General features: G+C 46.3%; 2 protein-coding genes across 6 annotated transcripts; one reads left to right on the top strand and one right to left on the bottom strand.

Annotated features, from left to right (window-relative positions):
- Window positions 1–284: 284 nt before the first annotated feature.
- On the top strand, window positions 285–14,166 carry LMOD3 (leiomodin 3). 5 transcript variants are annotated; one of them, XM_064433019.1, is made up of 4 exons: window positions 285–668; window positions 7,993–8,320; window positions 10,176–11,558; window positions 13,645–14,166. In XM_064433019.1, the coding sequence occupies exons 2-4, from the start codon at window positions 8,024–8,026 to the stop codon at window positions 13,669–13,671; spliced, it is 1,707 nt and encodes a 568-aa protein (XP_064289089.1). In that variant the 5' UTR covers window positions 285–668; window positions 7,993–8,023; the 3' UTR covers window positions 13,672–14,166. The 5 variants fall into 5 exon arrangements, with proteins under 5 accessions (XP_064289089.1, XP_064289092.1, XP_064289088.1 ...); XM_064433022.1 differs by lacking the exon at window positions 285–668 and adding an exon at window positions 3,384–3,438; XM_064433018.1 differs by lacking the exon at window positions 285–668 and adding an exon at window positions 3,591–3,674.
- Window positions 14,167–15,974: 1,808 nt separating this feature from the next.
- ARL6IP5 (ADP ribosylation factor like GTPase 6 interacting protein 5) lies at window positions 15,975–25,963 on the bottom strand. The gene is made up of 3 exons (XM_064433008.1): window positions 25,612–25,963; window positions 18,021–18,238; window positions 15,975–17,702 (listed from the first exon to the last, which is right to left on the bottom strand). The coding sequence occupies exons 1-3, from the start codon at window positions 25,785–25,787 to the stop codon at window positions 17,530–17,532; spliced, it is 567 nt and encodes a 188-aa protein (XP_064289078.1). The 5' UTR covers window positions 25,788–25,963; the 3' UTR covers window positions 15,975–17,529.
- Window positions 25,964–26,220: the final 257 nt, after the last annotated feature.

Here is a 26,220-nt window from a genome sequence, read left to right as displayed (position 1 = left end):
ACAGAGTTCTGTGTTGGCTTTTCTGTCAGCATTCAGGATTTAACTCAGCCCAACACATCCGTGTTGGCACAAGGCTGGCACTCAGCCTGGCTTCCTGGGACAGCACCAGGGTGATTTTGGATGAAGTTGGATGGGGAGTTGAGATGGTTTTGGGTTGAGGGTGTTCTGCTATATTTGGGGGTGTTGTGTATAAAGCCTGTAGGGCCAGAGTTCAGAGCCTGGCTGCAGTTTCCAGTTAGCAAGAGCCGAGCAGAGGAGCTGGAAATGGAAGTGGGGTGGTGGAGCTGCAGCTCTCAGGCCCCTCTTGTCATTCTCCACATGCCTGGCTCTGCAAGGGTTTTGTTTTCAGGAACTTCTATGAAGGTGGAAATACAAAGTGAAGAAGGAAGCCCAGAAGAAGAAAATAAGAATATCCAGCTTTTCTCAGATGTTGCTTAGGGTCAGTCTTGGGTGGCACAGGGAGGGAAAGGGAGACCACGATGTCTCTGTGGCATCTCCTGCCTATCAAGGGAGCTGCTGCTGCACTCATTTGTTGCCAGTTGTTCCCCAGCACCTTTAACTTTGCCCTTTGCAGATTCCCAGCTCGCTCTGTTGCATTTCTGGAGTGATGTTTTGATGCAGATGTACAACTGTTGACAGAAACAAGTCTGTATACTGCAGCTGAGGAGGTAATAGAGACATACTTGTAATCATTATCTTATTTGCTCACAGCTGAAATACAAATTGCCTGTGCTTTGTTTGAATTCCTATCTCATCTGTGTGTAGCTGTTTAACCACAGCCTGCCTCACCAGGATTACTGAGGACATCTAGTGCCTGGCAGCAGAGTTGAAGAGAGGAGCCTTCCTGCCTCTTGTGCTCCTCTGGAATCCTTCCTGGACTTTCCAGTATGAAGAAATATCTAGCAATGCTTATTTGGTAACATCAGAGCAAAGCCACGAGGTGAACAAGGTGAAACACCAGACCCACGGGGTTTGATTTTACAAACATCTCTCCCTTCAGAAGGTAGATGCTGCTGATGGGAGTGTGGAGGGGAAATAAAACCCCACTTAAATCTGTGTGTAGTGGAGTGGTTTTGAGTGCTTTGAGTTAAAAAGAAGACCCTGTCCTTGCCAGGAATCCTTAAAAAGGAATTTGGGCACTGAGCTAAAATAAGCCATGCCTGATATTTTTAATTACTGTCTGCTTCTTCTCTGCTGTTTTGAACAAAAATACTCTGATAAGGGAGGACAAGCACTGATAGGAGTTGCCACGAGCCCGTGGGAGGCTGGTGTTGGACATTCCTCCAGTGCAGGGACCAGGAGGGATGAGGCTCAGGCCAACACAGGAAAATCTTCTAAGATCACTAATCTTTAAAATTCACATGACTAACATGAAACTTTTTGGCCAAGGTGACTCAGTATGTGACTCCTACAGGTTTCTGCTGACTTCTCCTTTATGATCTTGGGCTTGCTCAGCTGAAGTGTGAAGAATGCAGCAGCAGTGTTTGTAGCTCCTGGGTGGGTGAGAAGCCTCCACCATGACCCAACTCATCCCAAAATGTGTGTAGGAAATCCTGTAAAGACTGAAGGTTTGCTCCATCTTCTGGGCTTTGGGATGGTTGCAGGAGAGCTGCTCCTGAGCCTGGGGAGAAGCTCCCTGTGCTTGCTTGGCACTGTCTGGATATGTTCACACTCCTAGGAAGATTCCTGCATTCTACACTGTTCTTCCATCTCCTTTGTACTTTTCTGTCATATTCAATAAATTTTTAAGGTGTAAAACTGACAGTCTCAGCTACAGCAGGTGAGGGCCTGCTGAGTAGTGCAATCTCAGTGAAATCTCTCCCAGGGCAGGATTTATCATCAAAGTTTTTACCCTGTACTCTGCTGGAGCAGGTGAAGCCTGAGGTGACATTTCCTCCTTGGGAGAAGGGGCAGTGTGAGCTGTGATCGGTGCTGGTAGCCCAGAAGGACACATGGCACAAAGGTCAGGCCCTGAATGACACAGAAGCAAGATTCCTGACAAGGAGCAGCTCCTTGCCATCCATCCACCTTGGTTATCCCTGTCTGTCCCCTGTGATGAAGGGAGCCACCATAAATCCTTCAGCAAGTCCTTGGCTGCAGAGGGATGTGCCCTGCCTCCCTGGACATCCCTGTTCCAGCACAGCAGGAAGGAATCTCCATTTCTATTTAATCATTAGAGTGCCATCAAAGAGCTGCAGATGGAGAAGAGTTTGCAGCCAGCCAGGGCTCAGCTGGAGTAACTCTAGAAGAAATCCCTGCACCTGCTGCCAGCCTGAGGTCAGGGAAGGACGTGGCCCATGTGTACAGAAGGAGGTGGCCATGTGGCCTTTGCAGCATCACTGCCTGTGGGCACGTTTTGGTGGCAGCAGGACACGAGGTGTGGGGCTGAGATGGGTTTGGATGCTGTAAAAGAAAGAAACACCCTGTTTCAGTGTGAAGGGTGACACTGTTTCTTAGGATGACTCTGTTTCTCTTGTGATTTGCTTATGCTGAATTCAGTGTTTAATATATAAATGTGGAGGTGATTGCTCCTTGTAAAGGTTATGATGTTGCTTCTTGAAGAATCTTTGACATTATGTTATTGCAATTCTGATTTAATAGTGCTGCCAGGCAACATTGGGAGTGAAAATATAGATCTGGCCTAAAAAGAGAGGGTACATTTTAACATTTAATTCTAGCCACTGCTTTTAGCATGAGCCTTTGGTCACTCCTGGGTTTTTTTGGTTTGGTTTGTTGTTTTTTTTCCCTGCAAACCTAGAGCCCAGATAAATGCTAAGAATAAAGGTAGAGTTAGCAGTAAATAATTGCTGAATTGCACATGCTGTCACAGACAGGTTCCTGCACAGTTTTCAGGGAGATTAATGTCTTCTCTCAAAGTCTGAGCTTGCATTTCTGATGCGAGTATTGAATCTCTGAGCCTGTTTTGCACAAGGATTTGGAATAGCAAGCCCCCTGTTAATAGTAGTAAACATTTGGGTGAATGCCCTGTGCAAGGCCCACGGGTAGTGTGAGGTTCAGCTCCGTGTCTGCCTCGTGTCCAGGCCAGCTGTGCCCATCAGACAGGAGCCAGGGCTGCCCTGGGTCTCTGTCCCCAGGCACTCCCTGGTGCAGGGCTTGGTGTCCCCTTTTGGTGGCCACAGCCAGCCTCAGCTCTGTCCCAAAGCAGGTGAAGCCACGCTGAGGCAGCTCAGGGCACTTTTTGGGTTTGCCCATGGGTGGAAGCCCCAGGCAGAGCAATAGCTCAGGCACTGAAGTTGTGGTCAGGTAACAAACATCATGAATTGCCTGCTCCCCATAAAATAACAAAATTACTCCTGGTCTCTCACAGACCTGTTTTTATTCACCACGGGCTGGTTTTCTACTCATTTTGGCAGCTGTTAGCACTGTGCTTTGGGAAGAAGAGGTAACAAACCACCACCCAGAGATGCAAACATTCAGGTATTTACAAGTGCTTCACCAAGGTCGCATAAATAACAAGCTGGGAAAGGAAAATACCAAGTTAGCAGAAAGCAGTGCTGAGTGTTCCAGCATTTTGCCCATGTTTGTGCTATAAATGATATCTGGGAGCAGAAACTCCCTCCTGTAGCCACAGAACTGCTCTGTGCAACAGAGCATGGTGCAGAGCAGCCCCCCTGGCTGTGCTGGAGGTGCTACTCCAGCCTCTTTAGAATGTGGTCAGTAAAAAAAAATTATCTGGGAGATGGCAGGGGAGGTGTAGTGCTGTTCAGTGGCAAGCAAGCACAGAAAGTCAGTTTTTAGGGGTCAGATTTGGAACAGGTTTTGGCTCTGAATAGGGCAAAGGTTTGTCCTGGGTCAGCCCAGACTGCCAGGAGCAGCTCAGTTGCCTTTTGTGTCAAAATCTCAGTGTCAATGTTCTTATGTGGAGCTGTCTCCTACCCCAAAAGCATGGGGGTTTTGATATTTTTTAATGGCTTTAAACAGTTGAAATTATTTAGAAATCCATTTGCTGGTTATTTAACCCTTTTTGATACAAACTTAAGCATACATATCTGACTTGCCAATGTATTTTCCAACAGGATTGCTTTGGACAGGCCACTGTGGGTGGCCAGTGCCCTTTCCCAGGCTGAAATGTTCTGTCCTTGATTTCTGTCATGACCAAAGTCTTCTCCATGCTCCCCTTTTCTCCCTACACTTGTAAACATTTTCTTTGCCCTGTAATCAAGAAGGATGATGACAGAGGTTATTTCCTGCTGCACAGGTACTGTAGCTGCTCTCAGATTTCTCTAAAAATGGAAACAAAAAAAAATCACCAAGTTCTTTTTGGGGGGAGCATCCAGGTGCCACTGAAACAGGAGATGCAGCTCTGCTTGCTTCTCTAGAGGCAGAGGAAATTGCAAGACATCAACAGAGTGATGATGGGAGAGATCATGGGAGATGATGAGAGATCTCAGCACAGTGACATGGGCTTGGCTGAGCTGGGGCAGCCCTGGAGGGCTCATGTCCCCATCCCTGCTGCTCCCTCCTGCCCTGACCCAGCCTGCTGTGCCTGCTGCTTCTCACAGGGTTTGACTCTGCAGCTCCCTGTCAAGCAACTTGGGCAAATACTTCCAAAGTCAGGTGTCCTTACTCTATTTAAGCTACCATCTTAATCTGACATATTTATATCTGGAGGAGTTTGGAGGTGTGGTGGGTGGTTTTTTTCCCCTTGGTGTTTTTCCCACAGGGTGTCTCTCTCTGACTGCTCCCGTTCCTCAGTGGTTGTTATTGTTAAGAGCCCATCATCTGACCCTTTATAATCCCTGTATTGGGTTACCCTGCATTGCTGGGCATGCTTGCTGTATGCCACTGATTGTCAATTTTAGACTCTCCCATCAGCCTACGAGTTTCTTAAAAGTAATGCAAGGTTATGTTACACAGGCACATTCCTGACTCCTTCCAGCTGCACTTGGAAATGCCATGGATTGGTAATAGAGGGGAGTGAATGTGGGGGGATTTATAACAAAAAAGTGAAAGCCAACACTATAGAAATTGCTCTCCAATATTTGGCTACAGCATGTGTGGCAAGCATCAATTACCTTAAAAATAGAACAGTTTTAGGCACTCGAAACATGGGCTTGAAACATGGGCTGCCTCCTGTCAAATGGTGACACAGCAGTCAGGCCTTGCTGATATTCAAGCTAAGAACTTGTCAATCTTTTGGCTTTCAAGAGGGCTAGGTTGGAATTTTTGAAGCGAATGTTTAAATGGGAAAAAAAAATCAATGAGGTGAGGCAATCCTGCAGGAGAGGCTGCTGGTTTCATTCCAGAGTTCATCCATATGTGAGTACCTGCCTTACAAACAGTGAGCAGAGAGTCAGAATGGTTCATTACCAAGGGCAGACCTCTTCTGTCAGTGTGCTCCTGAAGTGCTTTTATTTAATGCTTGGTACCTGCTTAGTGTGAGTTGGAGCTGCTGCTGCCTGTAGGAATTGCTCTGTGATGGCTGCACAATCACAAGTGGTTTTCAAATGCCTGGTAGTGCTCTCAGTACCCCTGATTTCCCTCTCTTGTCTTCTGCTGGGGCTCTGAGTGCAGCTCTGGCACAGCACAGCTCTGCCCTCTGGTAGCAGTGCAGCACTTGTTAGTCCAGGGATTCCTGAACAAGTGTCAGATTGGTGTGGGAATAGCAAGTGTCACCAGTGGAAGTGGCTTTCCTGTCTTAATGAAGGTTGAGAAATGTGTGATTGTTTTGGAAAGCTCTGGGGGGAACACCAACAAATGTTTTTTGGGAAGAAGATGGGAGTTTAGACCTGGAAAAGTGTTTTAGACCCACTGTGAGCGTGTCCTCACCTCCAGGGTGTTGTTTGTTGCTCTAATGTGCTGTTACCAGAACACCAAAACACTGAGCAGTGTGTTAGGAAAGGAAGTACATCCTGGAAACATAATTTATGGAGGAGAGGCCTAAGGTAGGCAAAATATGATACCCACCTTGGAAATCTGTGGGATTAGCACCCGTGTCACCAGGAGAGGTGTCACCAGGCAGCCCCTTGCTCTGCATCTGATGGAGAAGGCATCATTCCCAGTCTAGAGTTTCCTAATGGTGATATTGACAAGTGATATATTTCTGCTTAAGAGAAAAAGTGGTTTTCAAACACCTGATAGTGTTCTCAGTACCCCTGTTTTCCTTCTCAAGAGGACTTCATGGGTTTGACCCTGCTTAACTCGGATGATCTGACAAGAGCGTGGCCCAAGATGGCCTGGCTGAAGATCATGGAAACCCAAGAAGGTGGCATGGGGCTTTATTTACAGGCAAGAAATTAGCAAGTGAGAAGCAAGCACTGAATAGACAGCTTCTGTGGCCCAAACTGCATGGTCTGGGAGAGTAGCACACTGAGGAGCACTGATTTATTTGAGAGCATCAGGAAACCCTTGATGGGCTCTGTGATGGGCAGCAGTCACTGGGGGTTAGAGCTGCTGGAGCAGAGAGATTGATGTGTGGGCCTGTTGTTGTGCTTGCTACTGCATAATATAAAACAAGGATAAGGACATCCCTGAAATACCAAAGATGTAAATGGAGCCATTGCATTCTTGGCTTGGGCTTTTATTATCTTTTCCTTTGCCACTTATTCTGTTTAAATTTTTGCCCTCTTCCCTGCTGTGTAACAGCATGAATCAAATGAGGACCTTTGGATAATGGACTTTTAATAGAGGCTAACAGGGCTTAGAACTCCATGTTTCATGTTACAAAACACAGCAAAGAATTACCATCATCATGCAGAGCCTATTTTGCTGCTGGCAGACTCCAGCAGGGCATGGCTGAGACTGTGATGAGAAATACGGTTGAAAAATTGGCAGGGCATGGTTTCATAGCCTCTCCCCCATGGTTTTGCTCCTATGGAAGCTGCATTTGCAAGGTGAGGATTTGATTTGATACCCCTGCAAAGAAAATTTGAAATTATGAGAGGAAATCTTCCTAATCCAACAAATGGCCCAAATTGTGAGTAGCAAAATTAGCCACCCTTGCTACTCTACTGTTGCAAAGAAATCATGCACGTGGTGATGTTGGAGGTTTGCTGTGTGAATTTAGCAACCTATAAAATATTCTGAAGAAAGAAGGAGGCACTTGGATGAAATGGACACCTAACAAAAGAAGGAGTTTGGGGAGTTACATCGGGTCTACAAATATAACAAAGTAAATCTTTGTAGTTGCTTATTAATTCTGCAAAACAATTGGTAAGAAGTAGGAGAAGGATGAGCCTGAGATGAAGAACTGTCAGCCAAGAGGAGTTGACAGAGCAAATGATGCTCATGACAGGGCCAGGCCAGTCAAGAACAGGCAGTGGCATTGCCCCTGGATGGGAGCAGGGATGTGCCACGGGAAATGCTTCCCTGGGAGCACTCAGCCTGCTTCAAGGGGCTGGTGCCTGTCCCCAGGCACAAGGCGCATGTTGTACCAGCTCTACCATCCCTTTTTCACCTTGGAGGACTTTCCCCAGACCAGGATGTGAGACTTGGGAGAGATCATCAACAGAGGGTGGCTGCACCCACACCAAAACCCCCTGTGGCTTAGACCTGGCCTAAGGCAGAGCAGGGCCTGTGGTTTTTTGGCCCTTTTGAGATAACTGGAGATTTTATGGACACAGAGACCTTTCTGATTCTTCCCAGAGGCCGGATTTCACCTGCACATCTCACAGGTGCCACTGATGTCCCTTCATCCTGCTCTGGCCATTCCGGGGTGCCGCCCTGAGTGGTGCAGTGTCCCGGGAATCCTCTGGAACATCTCTGTCTTCTGCCTCCCTCCGTGGGGGACACGCCAGCTGCACTGAAATGTCAGAAGGGTTTGCACAGCTGACAGGTTGCTGAAAATGGAGCATGGCCATAAATTCTCTTTATCCAGCCAAGTGCAGCTTAATATAGACTTAGCTGCACGGGCTGTGTCCCGCACTGAGCCCGGGAGCTGCCACAGCTCAGGACCAAAACATGAACTTGTCAATTTACTGCTAGTGAGCGGGGAGAAAAAGAAAATCCTTTGAAATTTATCTTTCTCTTTAGGTTTAAAAAGTGTTAGAGGAAGGAGGGAAGAATGAACACGTCTGAACTTGGCCAAAACTCCGATGAAGACGTGTGTCCTGAGGACATTGATGAAGATGAAATCCTGGCTAACCTGTCCCCTGAGGAGCTGAAGGAGCTGCAGAGCGAGATGGAAGTCATGGCCCCAGACCCTGAAATCCCGACTGGGATGATACAGAAGGATCAGACAGAGAAACCCCCCACGGGCAGCTTCGACCACCGGTCCCTGGTTGATTACCTGTACTGGCAGAAGGCATCCAGACGCATGCTCGAGGATGAGAGAGTTCCTGTCACCCTCCTGCCCTCTGAGGTAACAAGCAAAAAATCACAGATATTTATTATGCATCAGCAGCAGGATCTGTTTTATAGCTTTAATACCTTAACCTGCCCCTGCTTCTGTCCCTTACATAAGGTAGAGTACAAACTAATGTAGATTAATCCTAAAAGCCTCATCAGTGATAGAATCCAGCTTGGACTGATGTCAGGGTTAGTAATTTTTTAATTGCTTTTCCCAAATATTTACTTAAGCTTTTTAATAGGAAAAAAAAAATCCTAATTCTAATTTGAGTAAAGCAAATCACTGAGAAACTGTCACAAGATCAGTTTTGGCGGATGTAACTCTAATTAGTTTGATTTTGCATACGGAAGAACACCACGTTGCTTTTCCATGGAATATAATATTAATCATACAAATTAAATTATTAATTGACAGAATTTAATGGCTTACTGGAGAAAAATCCCAAACCACTGCATTTTAACAGAGTGGAACATTAACAACCATGCAAACTGTTGAACTAGTTCAACCATACTCAATACAATGCTTAAATTTATTTGACTATCCCCATGACTTTGAAATAAAGTTAAGGTCATACTTAGATATCTTTCAGGATGAGGGCTACACTTAAAAATAGGTTAATAGAATTGAAACTTGGCCAGATGAAACCCATCCATACTCCAATGTGAAGTTCACTGGAAGTGAATTTGAGGTAACTGATTTATTTTATTTTTGTTTTAAATATCAGTGGTTTGCTAATACACACTAATGTGGCACATCCCAGACTACCCGAGGCAGGTTCCATGGGCTGCCTTTGGAGACCAGGGGGGAATCTGTGGAATTTTTTCTCCTTCTGCAACACTCCTACACTCAAAGAAACAATTTTGTAAACACTTCTGAGGTTAAATCTGAAACCTGGGCATGGAGCTGGCTGCTGCATTCACAGCTGGTCAAAAAATCCCTATCCAAACCCATTCACCACCACAGCCCCAAGGGCAGAAGTGACTGGGACCATTTTGTCTGACTCTGGGTGCAGCACAAGCCATGGCACTGTCCTGCCTGAAGAGTGCAAATCTCAGAGAAATAGCTTGATTTCATTAGTGCTTTATTAGCATTTCTCAGTGGTGGAGGAACCACTTGCAAAAAGATGCTTGACAAAGAAAAATCTCTGCAGGGAGTGTCTCTGGAGTTGGTAGATGTTTGCAACTAATTTGTTTGGATGGTAGAAGCCTCACTGCCCTGCAACTGCTTTGTGCAGGGGCTGGTTTCTTATCTCTGGACTCCAAACTGAGCTAATATTTTATCTTCAGTGAGGTGCTGCCTTGGTGTGATGCTCTGGCAGTGCCAGAGCAGGTGGCCTTGTTGTAGATGATTCTGCAGTGTGTCCCTTGTGCTGGATGATTCCACAGTGGTCACAATGTGCCCTCGTCACTCCTCCTTGGGCTGAGCAAACCATCAGGAGGTCACCCTGATGTCCAGTGCTGTGTGGCACAAGAAGGAAACTTTCTCTCTTGTCAAAGAAATTATAGAGATTGCACTAAATCCAGAAAGAGACTTTGTATCAGAATCTCTTAACCCCCAGAAGGGTTCAAAGACCATCTTAACATATCATTATTCAGGATTTAATTGTTAGGACTTAATTTAGTAGGCAAAGATGAGAAACTGGTTTGCAGCCTCTTTAGGAACAAGTTGTTCCTGTGTTCCCAAGCAAGCTGGTACAGCCTGAATTTACAGCAGTAAGGATTATTTTATTTATACTTTTAAGGATTATTCTCTATTGTATGGGCAAAGAGGGATATAAATCCAGCTGCTATGTGTTTATTTGAGCAGAAAGTTATTGTAACAAAGATGTTTTGCAACTATTTCAGCTGTGAGGTTTTGTTTTCCTCAGAGAAATGCTGCAGAGGAGATGGAAGGAGAGGCCAGCAGAAGTGGTGAGGTGGCTGGAGGGAGGATGCCAGAAACAGAGAGAAAAGAGAGACAGTACCAAAATGAGCACGTGTCTGAGTCAAGAACACAACCTGGGGACACAAATAAAGACAGAAGTGATAAGGAGAGAGTGGAGGAGGAGGATGAGAAAGAAGAAGCAGAGGAGGAAGAGGAAGATGATGAAGAGGAAGAAGAAGAAGAAAATGAGACTGAATTGGAAACAAAGGAGAATTACACCAATGAGAGCAGTCACATCAACCAGATAAGTCAGCAGCCAGGTACAGAACCAGGAGAAGTCAAAGAAAAGCCTAAGGAAAATGAAAAGAAAATATCAAAATTGAACATCCCGCAGAAGTTAGCGCTGGATACCAGCTTCATGAAGCTAAGTGCCAGGCCCTCAGGAAATCAAACCAGTTTAGAAGACAGCTTGGAGAAAGTCCGAAAAAACAACCCAGACGTGAAGGAGCTCAACCTGAACAACATAGAAAACGTCCCCAAGGAAATGCTGATAGATTTTGTCAACGCCATGAAGAAGAATAAGAACGTAAAAACGTTCAGCCTGGCCAACGTGGGGGCTGACGACAACGTGGCGTTCGCGCTGGCCAACATGCTGAGGGAGAACAGGAGCATCACCACCCTGAACATCGATTCCAACTTCATCTCTGGCAAAGGCATCGTGGCCATCATGCGCTGCCTGCAGTACAACGAGACGCTGACGGAGCTCCGCTTCCACAACCAGCGCGGCCTGCTGGGCCACCAGGCAGAGATGGAGATCGCCAGGCTGCTGAAAGCCAACAGCACCCTCCTCAAAATGGGCTATCACTTCGAGCTGCCGGGGCCCAGGATGGTGGTGACCAACCTGCTCAGCAGGAACCTGGACAAGCAGAGGCAAAAGAGGCAGGAGGGGCAAAGGCAGCAGCAGATGAAAGAGCAGAAGGAGTTGATAGCGATGCTGGAGAATGGACTTGGGTTGCCCCCCGGGATGTGGGAAATGCTGGGGGTGCCGCTGCCCCAGCTGAGGATGCAGGAGCCCCCACAAGCCCCCAAACCCCCCGTCCCTGCAGCTGTGTCACTGAGCAAAAGGCAGGAGAACACGAGGCCACCAGCACCCGAGCAGCCGTGCAGGGAGAAACCCGTCAGCTTCAAGGTGGTCAAGCTGAAGAAGACTCAGCGCAAACCCGCCGTGCCAGAGTATGTGGAGCCCGCTGAGAAAACCAACCTCAAAGATGTCATCAAAACACTTAAACCAGTTCCCAGGAGAAGACCCCCTCCCCTGGTGGAAATAACCCCCAGAGATCAGCTCCTCAACGACATCCGCCAGAGCAACGTGGCTTATCTCAAGCCAGTAAGTGCAGAGTGGAGCCTCTGAGGGGGGAAAGGGCACTCACTGCTGTGCTCTGAGCCCTGCCTGGAAATGCTGGGCTTTGGCAGGGCTGGCAAATGCACCTGCACGTGGCATTGCCAGCCTTTTGTGTCAGGCTGCCACTCCTGGTTGTGTTCCAGCAGCACTGAGGTTGGCTTGTGCAGGGAACTCACTGCAGGCACCAAGGCTGCAGCCTTGTGCATCCCTGGCTGCATCCACAAAGTAAAAGAAAGGAAATTCACCCAGGAGGTGAACAAACCCACAGAAACTCAACCTTACTATCCTCCTAACAGTGTATTAGTTATGACAGGCCTGTGCTATTATAAGACTGTTTTTCAGGAACACAACAGGTATTATTTTTCCCATCAGCCCCCCATAAACCCCATGTTTCTCTCCTCAATAGCTGTGTTTTTCCTTAGCTCTCACTTTACATGAGAGAGCACTGTCACTTGGCACTCACTGAAATCCAGCCTGGACTCACACTCTGCAGCCCTGCTCCTGCCTGCCTCACCCAGTAACAAGGAGTGTATTAGTTTAGTGATCCTTTGCTGCTCATTCTTCTTATGTAGATCAATTGCAAAATTCTAGTGTTAACAGGAAAAAAAAGAAATTAGATCCACCAGCAGTGAAGATGGAACAAAGTTGTGGGAAGAAAGTAGTGGTACTGTAGGGGGTTTTATATTTGTTTTCAAGTAAAACTTTGCCACTGAAAATTGGCTCAGTGGTCAACTCAAGTGAGCTCAAGATCATCCTGACTTTAGAATGCCAGTCCAAAACTGAAAACTGCCTCTTGGGTATGGTCTCACTTGGGTACCAAATTCATGGGCTTCTTCTCAAAATGCCAGATTTAACTTCTTTCTCTCCTGACCTGTTATACTCCCTTGCATTGATTCAAGACATCCTAAAAGCTGGCGGATGTATTTGTAGCTTGATGCTTGTTTGTGTTGCCAAGGCTTGAGGAAGAGGACAGAAAATCCCTTGTAGTTAAAAATAGTCAAGTAGTATTTAGTAATTATTTTTTCTTTCAATATTGACATTTTAATATAGTGGGACTAATTTTTCTTTCATTTATATCTACAAATAAATAATTATTTCCTCAGTAATTCCAGACAGAGTAGTTTGCCCTGATATTTTGGCAGGTGCAGGTTCTGCAGTGACCTCAGACACTGGTCCAGGATTACCCTGAACATTCTGTCCCGTAGGCAAGGTTTGGGGTTCTGAGTTTCTGCTGGCCAGTCCAACTTGGCTGCAGCCAAGGCCTCTCCTCAGGACATTTGTGGTCTTTCTAGGCCAGTCTAGGGTTTGCATTTTGGTTCCACATCCCAGACAACAAGACCTGCTTGTGCAAAGCTCACAGATTGTGCTGGTGACAGCAGGCTGGTCCTTCACGGCCGTGGGAGCTGACCATGGCACTCATTCTCTGCCAGGCACAGCCCTTGTTTTGGACAGCAATGGTTCAAAAACCTTGGTGCTGCCATGTGCCAGGGGTGATACTGTACTCCAGCCATTCCCCCCAAAATGATCAGGAGGATTTCATCCATGAGAGCTGTGGGGTTAAAGACAGAGAGATCAATTCATGGTGCATCCTAAATATGCCAGATAACAATTGCTATCACAGCCGATGGAAAGATGAAATGATGGATATATACACTGGGGGCTTGGGGTGGTTTGTTTTGGTGGATTGTTTGGGGATTTTCTGGGTTGGCTCTCTTTTGGCCTCTGTCATCAGATCACTTGGCTTGGATTTGGGGCATCCTCCATGATCTTAGTAACTCCTTTTTTGCCTCAATTCCTTCAGCTTTATTTCTAAAATGGAGTTTAGCTGCTTGATCTGAGTCGGGTGTTTGTTCTCTCTGTGGTGGGACTCAAGGCCTTCAGATTGATTTCCTGGACCTTAAGCATTGCAAACATCAAGTGGGGCATTCCAAACAAAAGAGAGCTCCCAAGCAGAGCTCCTTGGAGTTCCCAGCTGTTATATTTTAGTTTCTGGGGGTTTGTATTAGACTAAACTGGTCTGATAAATAAGGCTGAGAAATTTCCTCCTCCTAATATTCATGTCCCTGTCCAGGTGCCGTTGCCAAAGCAGCTGGAGTGAGAGACCAGACTGACCCGAAGAAAACAATTTGGAATAAGGACTACTCAAGTTTTGCTTACAACTGTTTCAGCAGATGTTTTCTGCAGAACCCAGGTGGTGTATTCAACTCTTTGGGAACAAAGCTTGTGATACACACTTGTGTAAGTGTGTGAAAATGGCTGGCATGGGAAAGTCAGTGCTAAGTGTTTCCATCAGGTATCAAACAATCCCGCTGCCATCTGTCTGCCAAGTGGATTTGAGGCTTCAGTTTGTTGTGGGAGTATTTTCTCAGAGGCATCAATAACCTTGTCTTTCTAGTTTGTCAGCAAACTATTTTGCTTCCACGTTGTCCTTCTGCTGCCAGATTCTGCAGGAACACGCTGTGCTTTATCTTATCTTTCTTTTCACACACATGCTACTTTATTACTCTATTGTCCATGAGAAATGTATTTGGTTTCCATGTATACAGCTTCATTTTTTAGGCTAAGGAAACAGAAATGAAATAAAGCTCTCTCTGTAAGAAGTGTGCAGCACTTCCATTGCTAACAAAGCACTCACAGAACGACTGCTCTGGTACAACAAACACCTTCCAAGCTCCCTCTATTTCAGAACAATGTCTAGTGGGCATTTACCTGTTCAGCTTTAAAAGATGATGCCACGCTCTGTTTTGAGAACTGTGATGTTCATTCCCTGTGATTCACCACTCTCTTACTGCAATCCTTAATAGCAGCCACCTTGGAGAGCACTGAAATGCCATTTTAGGTCTCTCTGCATGCTGTTTGTGGCAGGAGGATGAGCCTCACCACTATTCCAGAGGTTTAAGAAACTCCTAATTCCTCCTAGTATGATGTGTGAAGAGCATGTCACATCCTGGCAGGGCTGGATTTGAAGGGGTAAAACCTGTGTATACACAACTCAGTTTGTCCTTAGTTTTGTGATTTTTTTTTTCTCCTTCCTCTTTATAATCACATTAAGTTCTTCTGCTGCCTTTCTTGTAAAGCATCTACAGGTAAGTCACACTCTTATGAAATACATCCACAACAGACCAGTTGTTTTAGGGGCTTTTTTCTTTGTTTTTTAAAGCTATAAGGCACAGGGAAAGAACAAAGGCTTTCCCTGTGCTAAAATGCACCTTCCTGTGGCTGCTTGATCCAAAGGCACAGCTTTGTAGCTCCTGGCAGGATTTCCTTCAGGTGAGTTCATCTCTGAGTGGTAACTCTCAGCAGCCTTCCTCTGGCAGCTAAATCCCAGTCCCACCTGCTCCCCCTTCCCATGTTTACTTTAATTGTCCTGTAGTATCAGCAATGTCCAAGACCTCTTGAATCCAAGGTAGTCTCTACTGTCACTTGTTCAAATTTTCATTTGTTCTTGTCCTTTTGGTACCTATCACCTGGTCTCTTTCCAATCTCCACCTTCCAAACTTGTAAAGCTCCTTCTCAGCTCTGCTTTTGTTTGCAAATGTTTTCCCCAAACTTGGGAAAGCTGGTTTCTGTACTGCCCAAGAGAGAGCAAGTAGCTTTAAAGCATCACATAACGGGGAAGTGACATAAAAAAGAAAGTAATTTTCTGTGCAGCCCTCTCTTTTTGTAAAGGAGAAGAGCAGGAAAGGAAGAAGCTTGGTACTTCCAACCAAGCCCTGGCACAGAGCACAGCAGCAAGTGACAAATGCACAAAGAACTGCCCAGGAAAGCTCCTGGAGCTGCTCTCCAGACTGGCTTCAAGGCCAGGCTGGCGCAGCTCAGACTGCAGCAGCTGGGACAGGAAAGCACAGAGCAGTATAAAATATAGTGCTTTACAATCTCCAATTCAAGCTGCCAGGCACCAATTACTGCTACACCCAGGCTGCCAAACATGAATTTCCAGGGTGGACAGAGCATGACCTGTGAAACTCTGCTCTGATCCACGTTCCCCCACCGAGCAGCCTCTCAGTGATCACAGGAGGGAGGCAGACACAGAGACCACACCATCAGTTTGACTGCAGCAGAGCTGGTACTAGTACTGCTCTAGGCACAGCTCTCAGTAATCCTAGAAGCAGAAATCCCTCTCAGGTAATTAACAGGAATTGAAATCCCAGTTAAGTAGAGTTGAATTATGTAAGAGACTGAAGCTGCATAAAGAAATACCATAAGTATTCCACCTCTGTAGAGCTGTTTTAAGGATGCAAGAGAAAGGCTGGAACATTTCAGCTCAGAGGTCCCCTGGGCCTCAAAAAAGCTGACACAGAGCAGACAGAGCCAGCAGCTTAATCCCCACCACAGGTAGTGGCATGAGCCACAGGGTGACACTGATCTCCCACCACCCCAACCACAGACACAGGCACGAGCTTGAGTTTCCAACCATTAGAATTTATTTTTCTTCGTAACTGTGCAGTTTTTAAAATGCTACTGTAATGATGAAGTCATAGGCTACTATGTTCTTTAGGTGTGGAAACAGTTTTTGAAAACAAAGACCATGCGCTACAAGTGAGGAACAGGCCATTGACTCTTCAGCTGGAATATACAGACATTTTTGATAAATACTGATCACCTCAACACTTAAATGGAATGACATGTTCAGAGTTCTACACAGTTCACTATGAAAACAGCATGGCAAGTTACATAAAAGCTTCAACTTCAAGGATCCTTGCTTTTTTGTTAAATTAATTACTTGGTTAGAAAAGAGAAATGCAAGAATATTTGAAATGGAGTCTCACCTGGACAACTTTCCCCCCCTGTTGTTGGTAAGCTCCTGTTATCAAGATGATTCCACCAGAGCTGGCAGTTAAGTTGTGTATATATAAAAGAATCCCCCACACTGCTTTCAACATCAGGAGTTTTAACAGGCAAATATCTTCATGAATTTGGAATGGGTTTTCAAAAATCATATCTTGATATTTATTGCTTTTACTTGTAAACCTGAAATCCAGTTTATTCCTTTGAGGAGTGTTGGAAGTACAGAGTCAACAGATGCATGTTTGACCTGTATCTTTGCATTCTGGGTGAGAAGAAAGAAAAAGATGACCCACGCTCAAGAACACACATACACCTCCATCTACAAACAGCTTGTGCAGACTAAGCAGGTAAGTCCTAAAGTAGCAGTATTTAAAAACATCAATGGGGTAGAAACTCAGCTCATCCAACCTATCTCTTTTTTCTCCCGTGCTTGGTACATAAGGAAGTTTGGCTCTCCTACAGAGGGGAGCAGTTCTGTGGATGAGGATTTTGGAGAGCCTGAAGGTAAATGTTACTGGGACTGGCAGGCAGTGCCATGTATATTCTTCATGCTTACAGCTATTTAGATTTTTTCAGGCTGCTAAAGGAGGGCTGTGAGGTGAGGACAGGAACCCAGACTGGGTACAAGCAGTGCACAGTTTCACCACGTGCCAGTTAAGCTGGTAACGTGGTCTCTGTAATTCAGAGCACTCAAGGGAGGGATTTGGAGGATGCAAGAGATCCCTGCTTGTGATACATTCCAGCTCATCTGAGCATCACCAGCCTCAAAGGTGCTACCCAGCATGACCTGGCTAAACTGCAATATTTTAGAACTGAGATGAAAGGGATGTTGCTTTAATAGATCAATTTGCTACAAGACAGTTTGAGAGACTGCATTCCATAGGTTTCTACCTCTTCCTCCTCTACCCCCAGAAGAAGAGACAAGCAAACATGGTTAAGTTAGTATGTATTTGTGTAAACACCAGAACATTTTGCTATACAATAGAAAAAAAGTTGCTGTTTGTATGTTCTTAGAGGAGCCCTGAAGACCTTGGAATACCTGTATCCTGCAACTATTAACCTGTACCACATGCATTTCCTGTTTTGTACATAAACTGAAAGCAAGCTTGAACAATAGTAAATAGCAACTACACCCCTGCAACAGGCAGAAATGCCACGTTGCAGCTGCTTACTCCTTCACTTTAGATATGTAGTCAGCCAGTTTGTTGATACTATCCTCTTGCTGTTCTAGAGCATCCAGTATGAAGCCCATCGGGGTCTTCTTCAAGCCTATCCCCTCCATCTTGTTCTGCAGCTTGTTCTGTATGTTCCGGAGCCTCAGGGAAGCATGGACAAACATCACTGCATGACAAAAACACCCTCATTAATTGTTAATGCCCGAGGAATGCATAGTTCTGGCAGCACTTAAGACAAATCCCAGCACTGTGACATCACTGGAAGATGATGATGTATCAATGACTGCTGAAGTAACCACAGGTACCCATTTAATAATAACATTAAAGATGGCTTGTGCTGCTTTGTGTCCCCTCCCCCAGTTCTGCTTTGGGACCACTTAAACACAGATAGCAAAGTTAACAGCTGACTTAGACTCTGCAGACTTCGCTGAGAAAGCTCAGGTCACACACCTCTAGCCCCCCAGAGAAGAGAACAAATACTTACAGAGGAGAGGAAGCGTGATCCCAAACATGAACACCATGACATCTCCCAGGTAGGAGATCAAGAAGTAGCTAGACAGCATGATGGCCAGGACAAACGTGGTTGGGTACTGCTTCTTCAGCTTGCGGAGTACATCCTTGTTGTGTGACATCCACACAAAGCCCAGGAACACCAGCACCACCACAGTGCCACCAATGAGCATGTTCAGGGGACTCAGAAACCTGGAGAGAAGAGGAACAACAGCCAAAGAGTTCAGTTTCAGAACCTTCACGACTCGTATGGCTATAGGATCACCAGCTCAGTGGTGATGTTACCAGGGAGGTAAGGCATTGAAAAGGCACTGCTGTTGTGAAGACCTTCACCAAGGTCTTTAGCAGAAGATAAATAAAGTAAAAACTACAACTGAAGAAGAAACCCTTAGTGTTGAATTTGGATAATCTTTGTCTTTATGTTCTTCTCCTGAGCTTAGCTCAGGATGATGAGTTTCTGCAGTACATTGTCATAGAAGCATTTCCCACCAGGACCCCTTCTACCTCTGCAATCAACTCATTTGATATCACACCCAGAGTCAGCATATCCAGACAGCAGATAGAGACAACACTGACTGATCTTTTCCCTTCACATGACCAAAACCAGGCTCAGGCCAGGCCTTCAGATGAACTAGCTCTTCATGCTATCTTGTCTAGGTTTGCAAAATGGGAAAGGTAGAACACTGAGTAAAGGAAGTTACTTCACTACTTCTCATTTCTGAATAAACCTTCTCATTGGTTTACAATCAAACAAAAGAATTGTATGAACCTGCAAAAGTAGCCTGCCACTGTCAGCACAACAGATGGAAGCCCAGTCCCAAGCAAGCATGCCTGAGAGTCAGAAGGAACTGGAGTATGTGACAGAAGTCTTACAGGAGGAAGAGCCAGGCCTGGCAAGACAGTCACTGCTGAAGTTTGTGTTCTGTTATTGTTATCAGAGTTTCCAAGCAAACCAAGCCATGGAGTGGATCAGCTCTGGACTATAAAGAGCAGGTCCCTTTTTGGGTGAAGGCAAGAACGTCACCTGCTCAAACCACTTCCCCAAGTATTCAGAGCTTGTTCAGAACCAAGTGTTCAGCAATGACTTTGCTGAGCTTGTTTCTGTACTCAGCCAGAGTCCAGGCTCTGTGGTATTTCACTTAAGTAGTATTAAGTTATGTGAATTCATGTGCATTCTGTTTTTCTGGCTTTGACATGCACTGATCTGATTACACAGCAGCTGAGGCCTCCGGGCTATTACAACTATGGCAGCAGCATGACAGCGCCCCAAGAAAGGAAGACATGCTCAAGGTTTACTCTTGCAGACTTTGCAGCTCATCCTGCTGCTCCAAAGCTGCCATGCCCAGTGAGTCACCACTCCTCCCCACTGCCAAGGAGGATGTTATGGTTTGTGGTCTGTGCTTCACATCCGGCCAAGGCGGAAGCAATCTGCTGCTGGTACTGCCAACACGCTACCTGCAGTGCTAGGGAGCATTTGCCTGGAGCAGGAAGAACCCCCAAGAATTATTTCAGAGCAAGGAATGGCTCTTGATTCTTCAAGTCAGTTGTGCCAACAGGGGATGGGACAGCTGGACAGAAAAAGACTAAAATTCAGAGTAGTTCCCCACCTGCTTCTGCTACTCATGCTGAAAAGCCAACCGGGCTTTTTGGAAGTGGTGACAGGCCAGACTTGCTTGTTGCATTTGAGTCACTCCCTGCAGCCAGCCAGATTATATTTAGCTCTGAATTGTCAATCTAAAGTTTCCAGGCTGGAAAAAGTGAACAGCATGGCTCTGGAAAGAAATCAGTTTCATCTGTGCTCGTCTGCAGCAGAAGGGTGACTCATGACTGGACCACACTGGTGCCTGGGTTATATATGTACTACTGGACATATGAGATTCCTAAAGTAGGATTCACCTCCACACCTCAGCTGTCTTGGAGCAGAAATGGCCAAACTTACACAATTCACAGCAATCTTTTTTTTTTTTTTTTGTTGCTAAAAATCCATGGACAAGATAATCCTGGAAGCAACAAAGATCTAGGTAGAGCTCCACTCTACACTTTCCCTGTGCCTGGAAAATACTCTCAAAGCCTTATCGCCCCTACGCCTCCCGTTACTCTTGTTACAACTTCAGAAACTTGTGGTGAAGAACCATCCCTCCATATTTATGAGGAAGAGACAAAGACTTCTCTGCTCTACATTTCTTTCTGGTATTACACAGGTTCTGTGTAACTGCCTGGCTGTAAGGGCTATGAAGAGGGGTGAGGGGAGAAGGCATTCACAAGATCCCTCTTTTCTAAGAAAAGTGATTTGAATCACATGTTTTCTGAAGTGGGCTGCATTCCAACGTGTACAAGGGAACAGTGAACAGAAGTATCAAGTGAAGGCATTCAGAGCCACATGAACACAGATGGGGATCACAGTTGCCACTGAAAACCAGCATTCACATTATCAGCCATGTGTCCATAGACTTCACCACTGGGGATTACAGTGCTGGATACAGTGTCATATGCCAGAGCCACCCCTTACTGCTCGACTCACCCACAGCATAATTTACAGCACTATCTAAGATTATCCTAGAAATTCATATAGAGAAAATTCTTCTACAACAATGGCAGTATTAAGGAAGGCAGAATTCCATTGTCCAGTTTCACTCAGATCTGTTGGCATGCTGCTCTCAACAGCACAATAGCTAAAAATTAGAAAGGAAAAAACAGGGATATGTAATTTTAGAACAACACAGAATAAGGAAAAAGAGAGCTGTGTAACAGCTCTAGAAGTCACCTTACTGTTGAACCACCAACACTGACATTGGCCTTATTTATACAGAGGTCAGAACACAACAGGACAAATTTGTGCTCAGGCAAGGAGGCTGGAAGTCTTTCAGAAATGCAGAGGAAAGGTAATTGACCAGCCATTAAGTATGTTACAAGATACTTTCTAAATATAATTCCCTTTAGCAGGGATTTATGAGACCTCAAATACCTAAAAATGTAATGCACAGAACTACCAGCATGGCAAGGGTACGGTGACTTGAGTTGATACTGCTCAGTGGACTTAGGGGAAGAAAAACTCTTTTAGGGTTGGACATAAAACCCACTAATTTCTGACCCTGAAAATAGTGAGTGTGGCGGGACTAGCAGCATTTGGGGTGCCAACAGCCCAGAGCACCCCAGCTGGACGATCTCCTTTGTTTTCTGTGGTGACAAGGTACAACCCATCACCCAGATTCAGTCTCCTGCTGCCCTGCAGATACCAGACTTCCTGCAGCATCCACCTGGATACAAAGTAGAGACAGGAAAAACAAACACACAGAAAGAAACATCCAGGATGGCTGCAGGGACAGGGGCATTGTCCTGTGTCAGGCAGGACCAGGGGACACTTTGAACTGGTAGAAGCAGCCTCAGGAGAGCAGGGATGCTGGGGGTGCCACTTGTGTGGGAAGAAGTACTGGCAGCTACCCCTGGCCAGCAGAAATGAAGATGAAATATTTTCTTTTTTTTTTTAACTAGATTTGTATTTCTAGGCACTGCCCTACATGCATCACAAAACAGGTCAGAATTCTCACACAGGAGCAGGAAAACACAAAAAGCTGCTTTCTTCTTGTCAGGTTGTTTCAAACCTGCACACTTGTGCACAGCCTTACAGCAGGAGAGGGGGAGGGCATACAGCTGGAGCACAGGGAAAAAAGAGCTTGGCAAGGCACACCCTTTGTGTAAGGCAAGTAGCCTCCAGCAGCACAAGCCCAGAAATAGGATAGGCCACAGAAAAAGCAAAGGCAAGATAGCTCCATCCTCATATCATCTCCATTTTAGATGACTGTCTCGGGGTGATTATTCAGCAGTTGCTGTCACATCTGTTTCTTTCACATGTGACCAGGCAAGTCTGAACAAAGGCACTGAGTAGGAGACTGGCAGTCATTGAGAACATTTTTTAATTTAGAGCAGCTCAGGCTGAAATAAGCATGAAAATTCCTTCTTTGAAGGCTTTTTGCTCCACCACGGCCCAAGCAATGGGCAGGTTAGAGCACTAAAATGTGCTCATTTGTATTTATTTATATAACTTCAAAGATGAAGTTCTGCCTCCTCTCTCCCCATACTCTGAGCTTCACTGAGGTTATACAGCTGTAACTACAAGTAGCACACAAAACTATAAATAGCACATTGTCTCGAGGGATAGTCCTCAGCATCCATGGATTCAGCAATGCTCCTGTACCTACTGTTGCTCACCTGCATGGCTCTGACAACAGGAGACAGATTCCTGCCTGCAGAACTGCCACACCTTTATGAAGTTATGCATCAATATTATTATGTAACATGATTTAAAAACATGTGTTTTGCTCACTCAGTCTTTCATCAAGCATGAGAGAAACTAAGCATTTTGCTGCCCTGGAGCCTTTGTTCCAGCAAGGGGAATCCCTACAAGTACATCAGTTAAGGTAGTGATCTGGGGAAGAAACATAAAAAAAAATGACACAGTTCTTGACTGCTGGGGTTCTACAGATGGACAGTAGATGCTTTGAAGAAGTGGCAAAGGAAAGAGACATCAAACCTCAGGCTGCAAGGAGAATATTATTCCAAGACAGAATGAGCACTCTGATGCAGCATTCCAAAATTCAGCATGCTTTTTTAAAACTGTCAGATTTTGAAGCTAATTTTTAGCAAGTACATGGCAACAAAAGCCTAGATGAAATCACATGAATTTAAAGTAGTTAAGTTTGAACTACATGATAAGAGAGGCCTTGTTGGAGTAGGTGGAAGAACAGACAAATTTCACTTATTAACCAAATTGACTGTTTGAAGGAATTGCAAGATGTGGGAGGCACTGAAGGCCCCGATTTCAATAAAAATTCCTACAGGACTCACAATGACAGGGCCCTGGCCCAGGGTAAGAACAGGGAGTCCAATTCCTCTATAACTGGGAGAAAGGGCAGAATTTTGTCAAGAGCTAGATTTATCAGCAGTCTACTCCAACAGAGTTGTAGGGGGGGGGGAAAGAAAAAGCAGACAAGTCCAGAGTCCTTCTTAAAGGAATTTGCAGGGAGGGAGTGTGGCTGCTACCACCAGCCTGTATTTGTGGAGTGGCACTAATTCACAAAGTTTAGTTTCTTGTTCACTCATTTATTATTTTCTACCCAGTCCTGTAGGTTGAAAGTAAAATCTGAATTACTGCAAAGCACAACTTAATTTACAGGTAACAGCAGCTACAGGAGAAGGCAAATGGAGGGAGAAAGGCAGGGACACAATGCAGAAAAGCTCATTACAATTCCACTGTGCTCCTGATAAGGTTACTCCACACCTTGTGGAGAGAAGGTAAAAGGATGGAGAGGTCAGCCTTGTTGAGGAGGAGCAGTAAAGTAAAGCTGTGGCACAAAGTATTTCCAGTATCAAGAAAGCTCTGGGCTACAATTTCACTGTCAACCCAGCACAACCACAGCACTGCAACAGCTGAAAATATAATCTTTGCATTTCAAGTCTGTCTACATAATTAGATGGTTTATGAGCAGGTAGAGTTGGTCATAGGTTAAGTTTAGTTTTGATCACAGGAAGACCACTTTATTAGTGGTTCCAATAATCCTGCCCTTAGGCCTGGACACAGCCCTGGAGTTCCTAAAAAGCCATGATTCATCATTTATCAGGGGTTCCTGCCCATTACAGAATGAAGTGAAAGTCATCAATTTAAATTTATCAGGAGAACTTTCTTTACCTTTCTCCCAAAGCCACAGTCTGGCCAAATGAAAAATATTTTTATTAAAAGAAATGGATACTTTTTCTCTCTTGAGGTATTATCTCATTTCCTTTAGAATTATTCTCCCACCTGATTTTACTTCTATGTTAGAAGAATCAGGTTCATCATATACCAAAGACTCTTAAGAGATGCAATTAAAAAAATATGCGAGATAAAGATCCCACTTCAGGTCTTGATCATAAGTTTTCAATGCAGAGGGTTATCACTCAATATTAAGATGTTATAATTGCAGTTCTGATATTGGTTTCCATCTTCTGTGGCTCTCTTCCTCCTCCACCTCCCACCACAGCACATTAGGAGGAAATAAGTGGGAGACAGATCTCCCTTGATCTGAAGAAAAGCAATCAGAGTTCCAAAGCAGGAATTTAGGAGGGTGAATAAAAGCTGCTGCCATCCCTGTTTTATAGGGAGATACCCTGTTTGGAGATACCAAAATTATTTACAGGCTTTTCCCATCTTCTTGGGCAGAAGAGCTGTCCCTGCTTTCCAGGGACACTGTGATTTATCTGTTCATCAAGAGCTGGCTACAGCATTGTGCTGCTAATGAGGGTAATGAACACACAAATCCAGAACGAAGTGGCAGAAGAAGAGCAAGACCATGGAAGTCTCATTTTGCCAGCCTAGTAAACATCACTGCAACAAATCCCCACCAAAATACACAAGAACAAGGCCTATGCCACTATACTGAACCTAAAACCACCATATACATCAAGAAGAAAATGCAGGATTCTGAGCCTATCTTTCACTGAGCACAGGGTAAAGTCCCCTGTGAGCCAGAGAATCTTTATCAACTTAGATGCTGGGTCAACAGCTTCAGAAGCCCTAACAGGATGCAGAATGCTTACCCCCTGCAAAAAAAAAAAAAAATTGATTTAGGGGAATCACTTTAAGCCTCCACAACGTAAGAGATAAGATGTACTTCAGCCAAAGCCACTCTGGCCTGGTGCTGGGCAGTTCTCCAATTTAAGCATTTGTGCATTGCTTGTTGAGAAGAGTGGAGTATTTCAGTTTCCATATTAAAAGCTTAATCATCATTTCTGCTGCATGTCTTGCTTAAGAGCTTTCTGACCAAAGATCCTAGAGCAGAACCTGAAATAAGAGTCACGTAGCCTTTGATTCCGAAGGTGATTATAAGGTTATTTCCTGATTCCCTACAGGAATGCTGGGTGTGACACAACACTGTACCAGCAGATGGTCCTACCCCGAAGGTCTGAATCCTGCCCAACAAAACGAAACAAAGGGGTACCTTATTTATTTTACAGCGAAGTTTTTCGGCATGGGCTAGTTCAGAAATAAGAACGGCTTGCCCTGAACAGAGTAACGGAGAGCAGAATGTTTCGATGTATCGAAATTCGAAGCTGAGCGTGTCCCAGGCGCTGGGCAGGTTCAGGAGGAAGCAGGGATCGCTGCGCTGCCCGCGGGCAGCGACATCCCGCACCCCGAGCATCGCTGCCTCCGCCGGGGCACAGGGCTGCAGGAGCGGCCCGTGGGAAAGGGAGATAACACCCAGGGAGCCCTCAGGCCGGTCACACCCCACCGACACATCGCAAACCCCACTGCTACCGAGCCCCCCCGCCGAGGGAGGCTGTAAGCCAGGCCTCTACATTTTTAAACGACACCAGGGGTTTAAGGAGGGGCGGGAAGGGGAAAGGGGAGTGGAGGAGGGTAAGGGGAAAAGAGGGGGAAAGGAGGAAGGGAAAGGGCAGCTCCCCCGCCCCTGCACTCTCACATCCCGGCCGGGTCAGAGCCCCGGGGGGGAGCGGGGCCGCCCCGCCGCACCGCACCGCACCGCACCGCGCAGCCCCGGCCCGGCCGCACCGCGAGGCCGCGCACTGACCCCACGATGGAGACGAGCGCGGCGGCCACCATCAGGTAGTTGGTCTGGTAGTAGAGCAGGTTGCTGACCACGCGGTTGTTCCATTTCGAGATGTCCTTGAGGTCGGGCAGGGCGAAGCGGTCCGAGCCGGGGAAGAAATCGTCCCAGGCCCGCAGCGGGGCCACCTGCACCTCCATGGCCGCCGCCGCCGCCGCGCAGGCTCGGGAGCGCCGGGCACCGCCCCGGGGCGGCTCCGGCACCGACAGCGGCACCGGGGCGGCACCGGCACCGAGAGCGGCCCCGCCGCGCTCCGGCCCCGCCGCAAGCCGCGGGCGAACGAGCGGCCGCAGCAGCAGCAGCGGCGGGCGGTGTCACCGCCCAGGGCTGGCAGCTGACAGGGGCTGCTGTCAGTAACCGCGGTGCGTTCATTGTTCCTTCGGCGAGGGGTGGTGCGCGCTGGGCATTCGCGCGGCGAAGCCACTTGGCACCGCCTGTGGAACAGGGGGTGAGTGGGGAGGGCACGGCGGGAAGCGTCAGCCCCGGCCGAGGAGGCTCTGCGGGGAGTCCCGTGGCAGGGGGGCTCTGCTGGTGGGATTGATGTCTTCAGGCTGAATTTTCTCACCTTTGGCA

The sequence above is a fragment of the Passer domesticus genome, chromosome 9 (assembly GCF_036417665.1).
Source record: "Passer domesticus isolate bPasDom1 chromosome 9, bPasDom1.hap1, whole genome shotgun sequence".
Classification (NCBI taxonomy): Eukaryota; Metazoa; Chordata; class Aves; order Passeriformes; family Passeridae; genus Passer; species Passer domesticus.
This window is presented reverse-complemented; position numbering and strand designations above follow the sequence as displayed.

Excerpts from the sequence above, each read along its gene's own strand:
- LMOD3 (XM_064433019.1), top strand. The coding sequence starts at position 8,024 with ATGAACACGTCTGAACTTGGCCAAAACTCCGATGAAGACGTGTGTCCT. Across the intron at positions 8,321-10,175 it reads TCACCCTCCTGCCCTCTGAG|AGAAATGCTGCAGAGGAGAT; the intron begins GTAACAAGCAAA and ends TGTTTTCCTCAG. Across the intron at positions 11,559-13,644 it reads ACGTGGCTTATCTCAAGCCA|GTGCCGTTGCCAAAGCAGCT; the intron begins GTAAGTGCAGAG and ends GTCCCTGTCCAG.
- ARL6IP5 (XM_064433008.1), bottom strand. The coding sequence starts at position 25,787 with ATGGAGGTGCAGGTGGCCCCGCTGCGGGCCTGGGACGATTTCTTCCCC. Across the intron at positions 18,239-25,611 it reads GCGCTCGTCTCCATCGTGGG|GTTTCTGAGTCCCCTGAACA; the intron begins GTCAGTGCGCGG and ends TCTTCTCTCCAG. Across the intron at positions 17,703-18,020 it reads GATCACGCTTCCTCTCCTCT|TGATGTTTGTCCATGCTTCC; the intron begins GTAAGTATTTGT and ends TTTGTCATGCAG.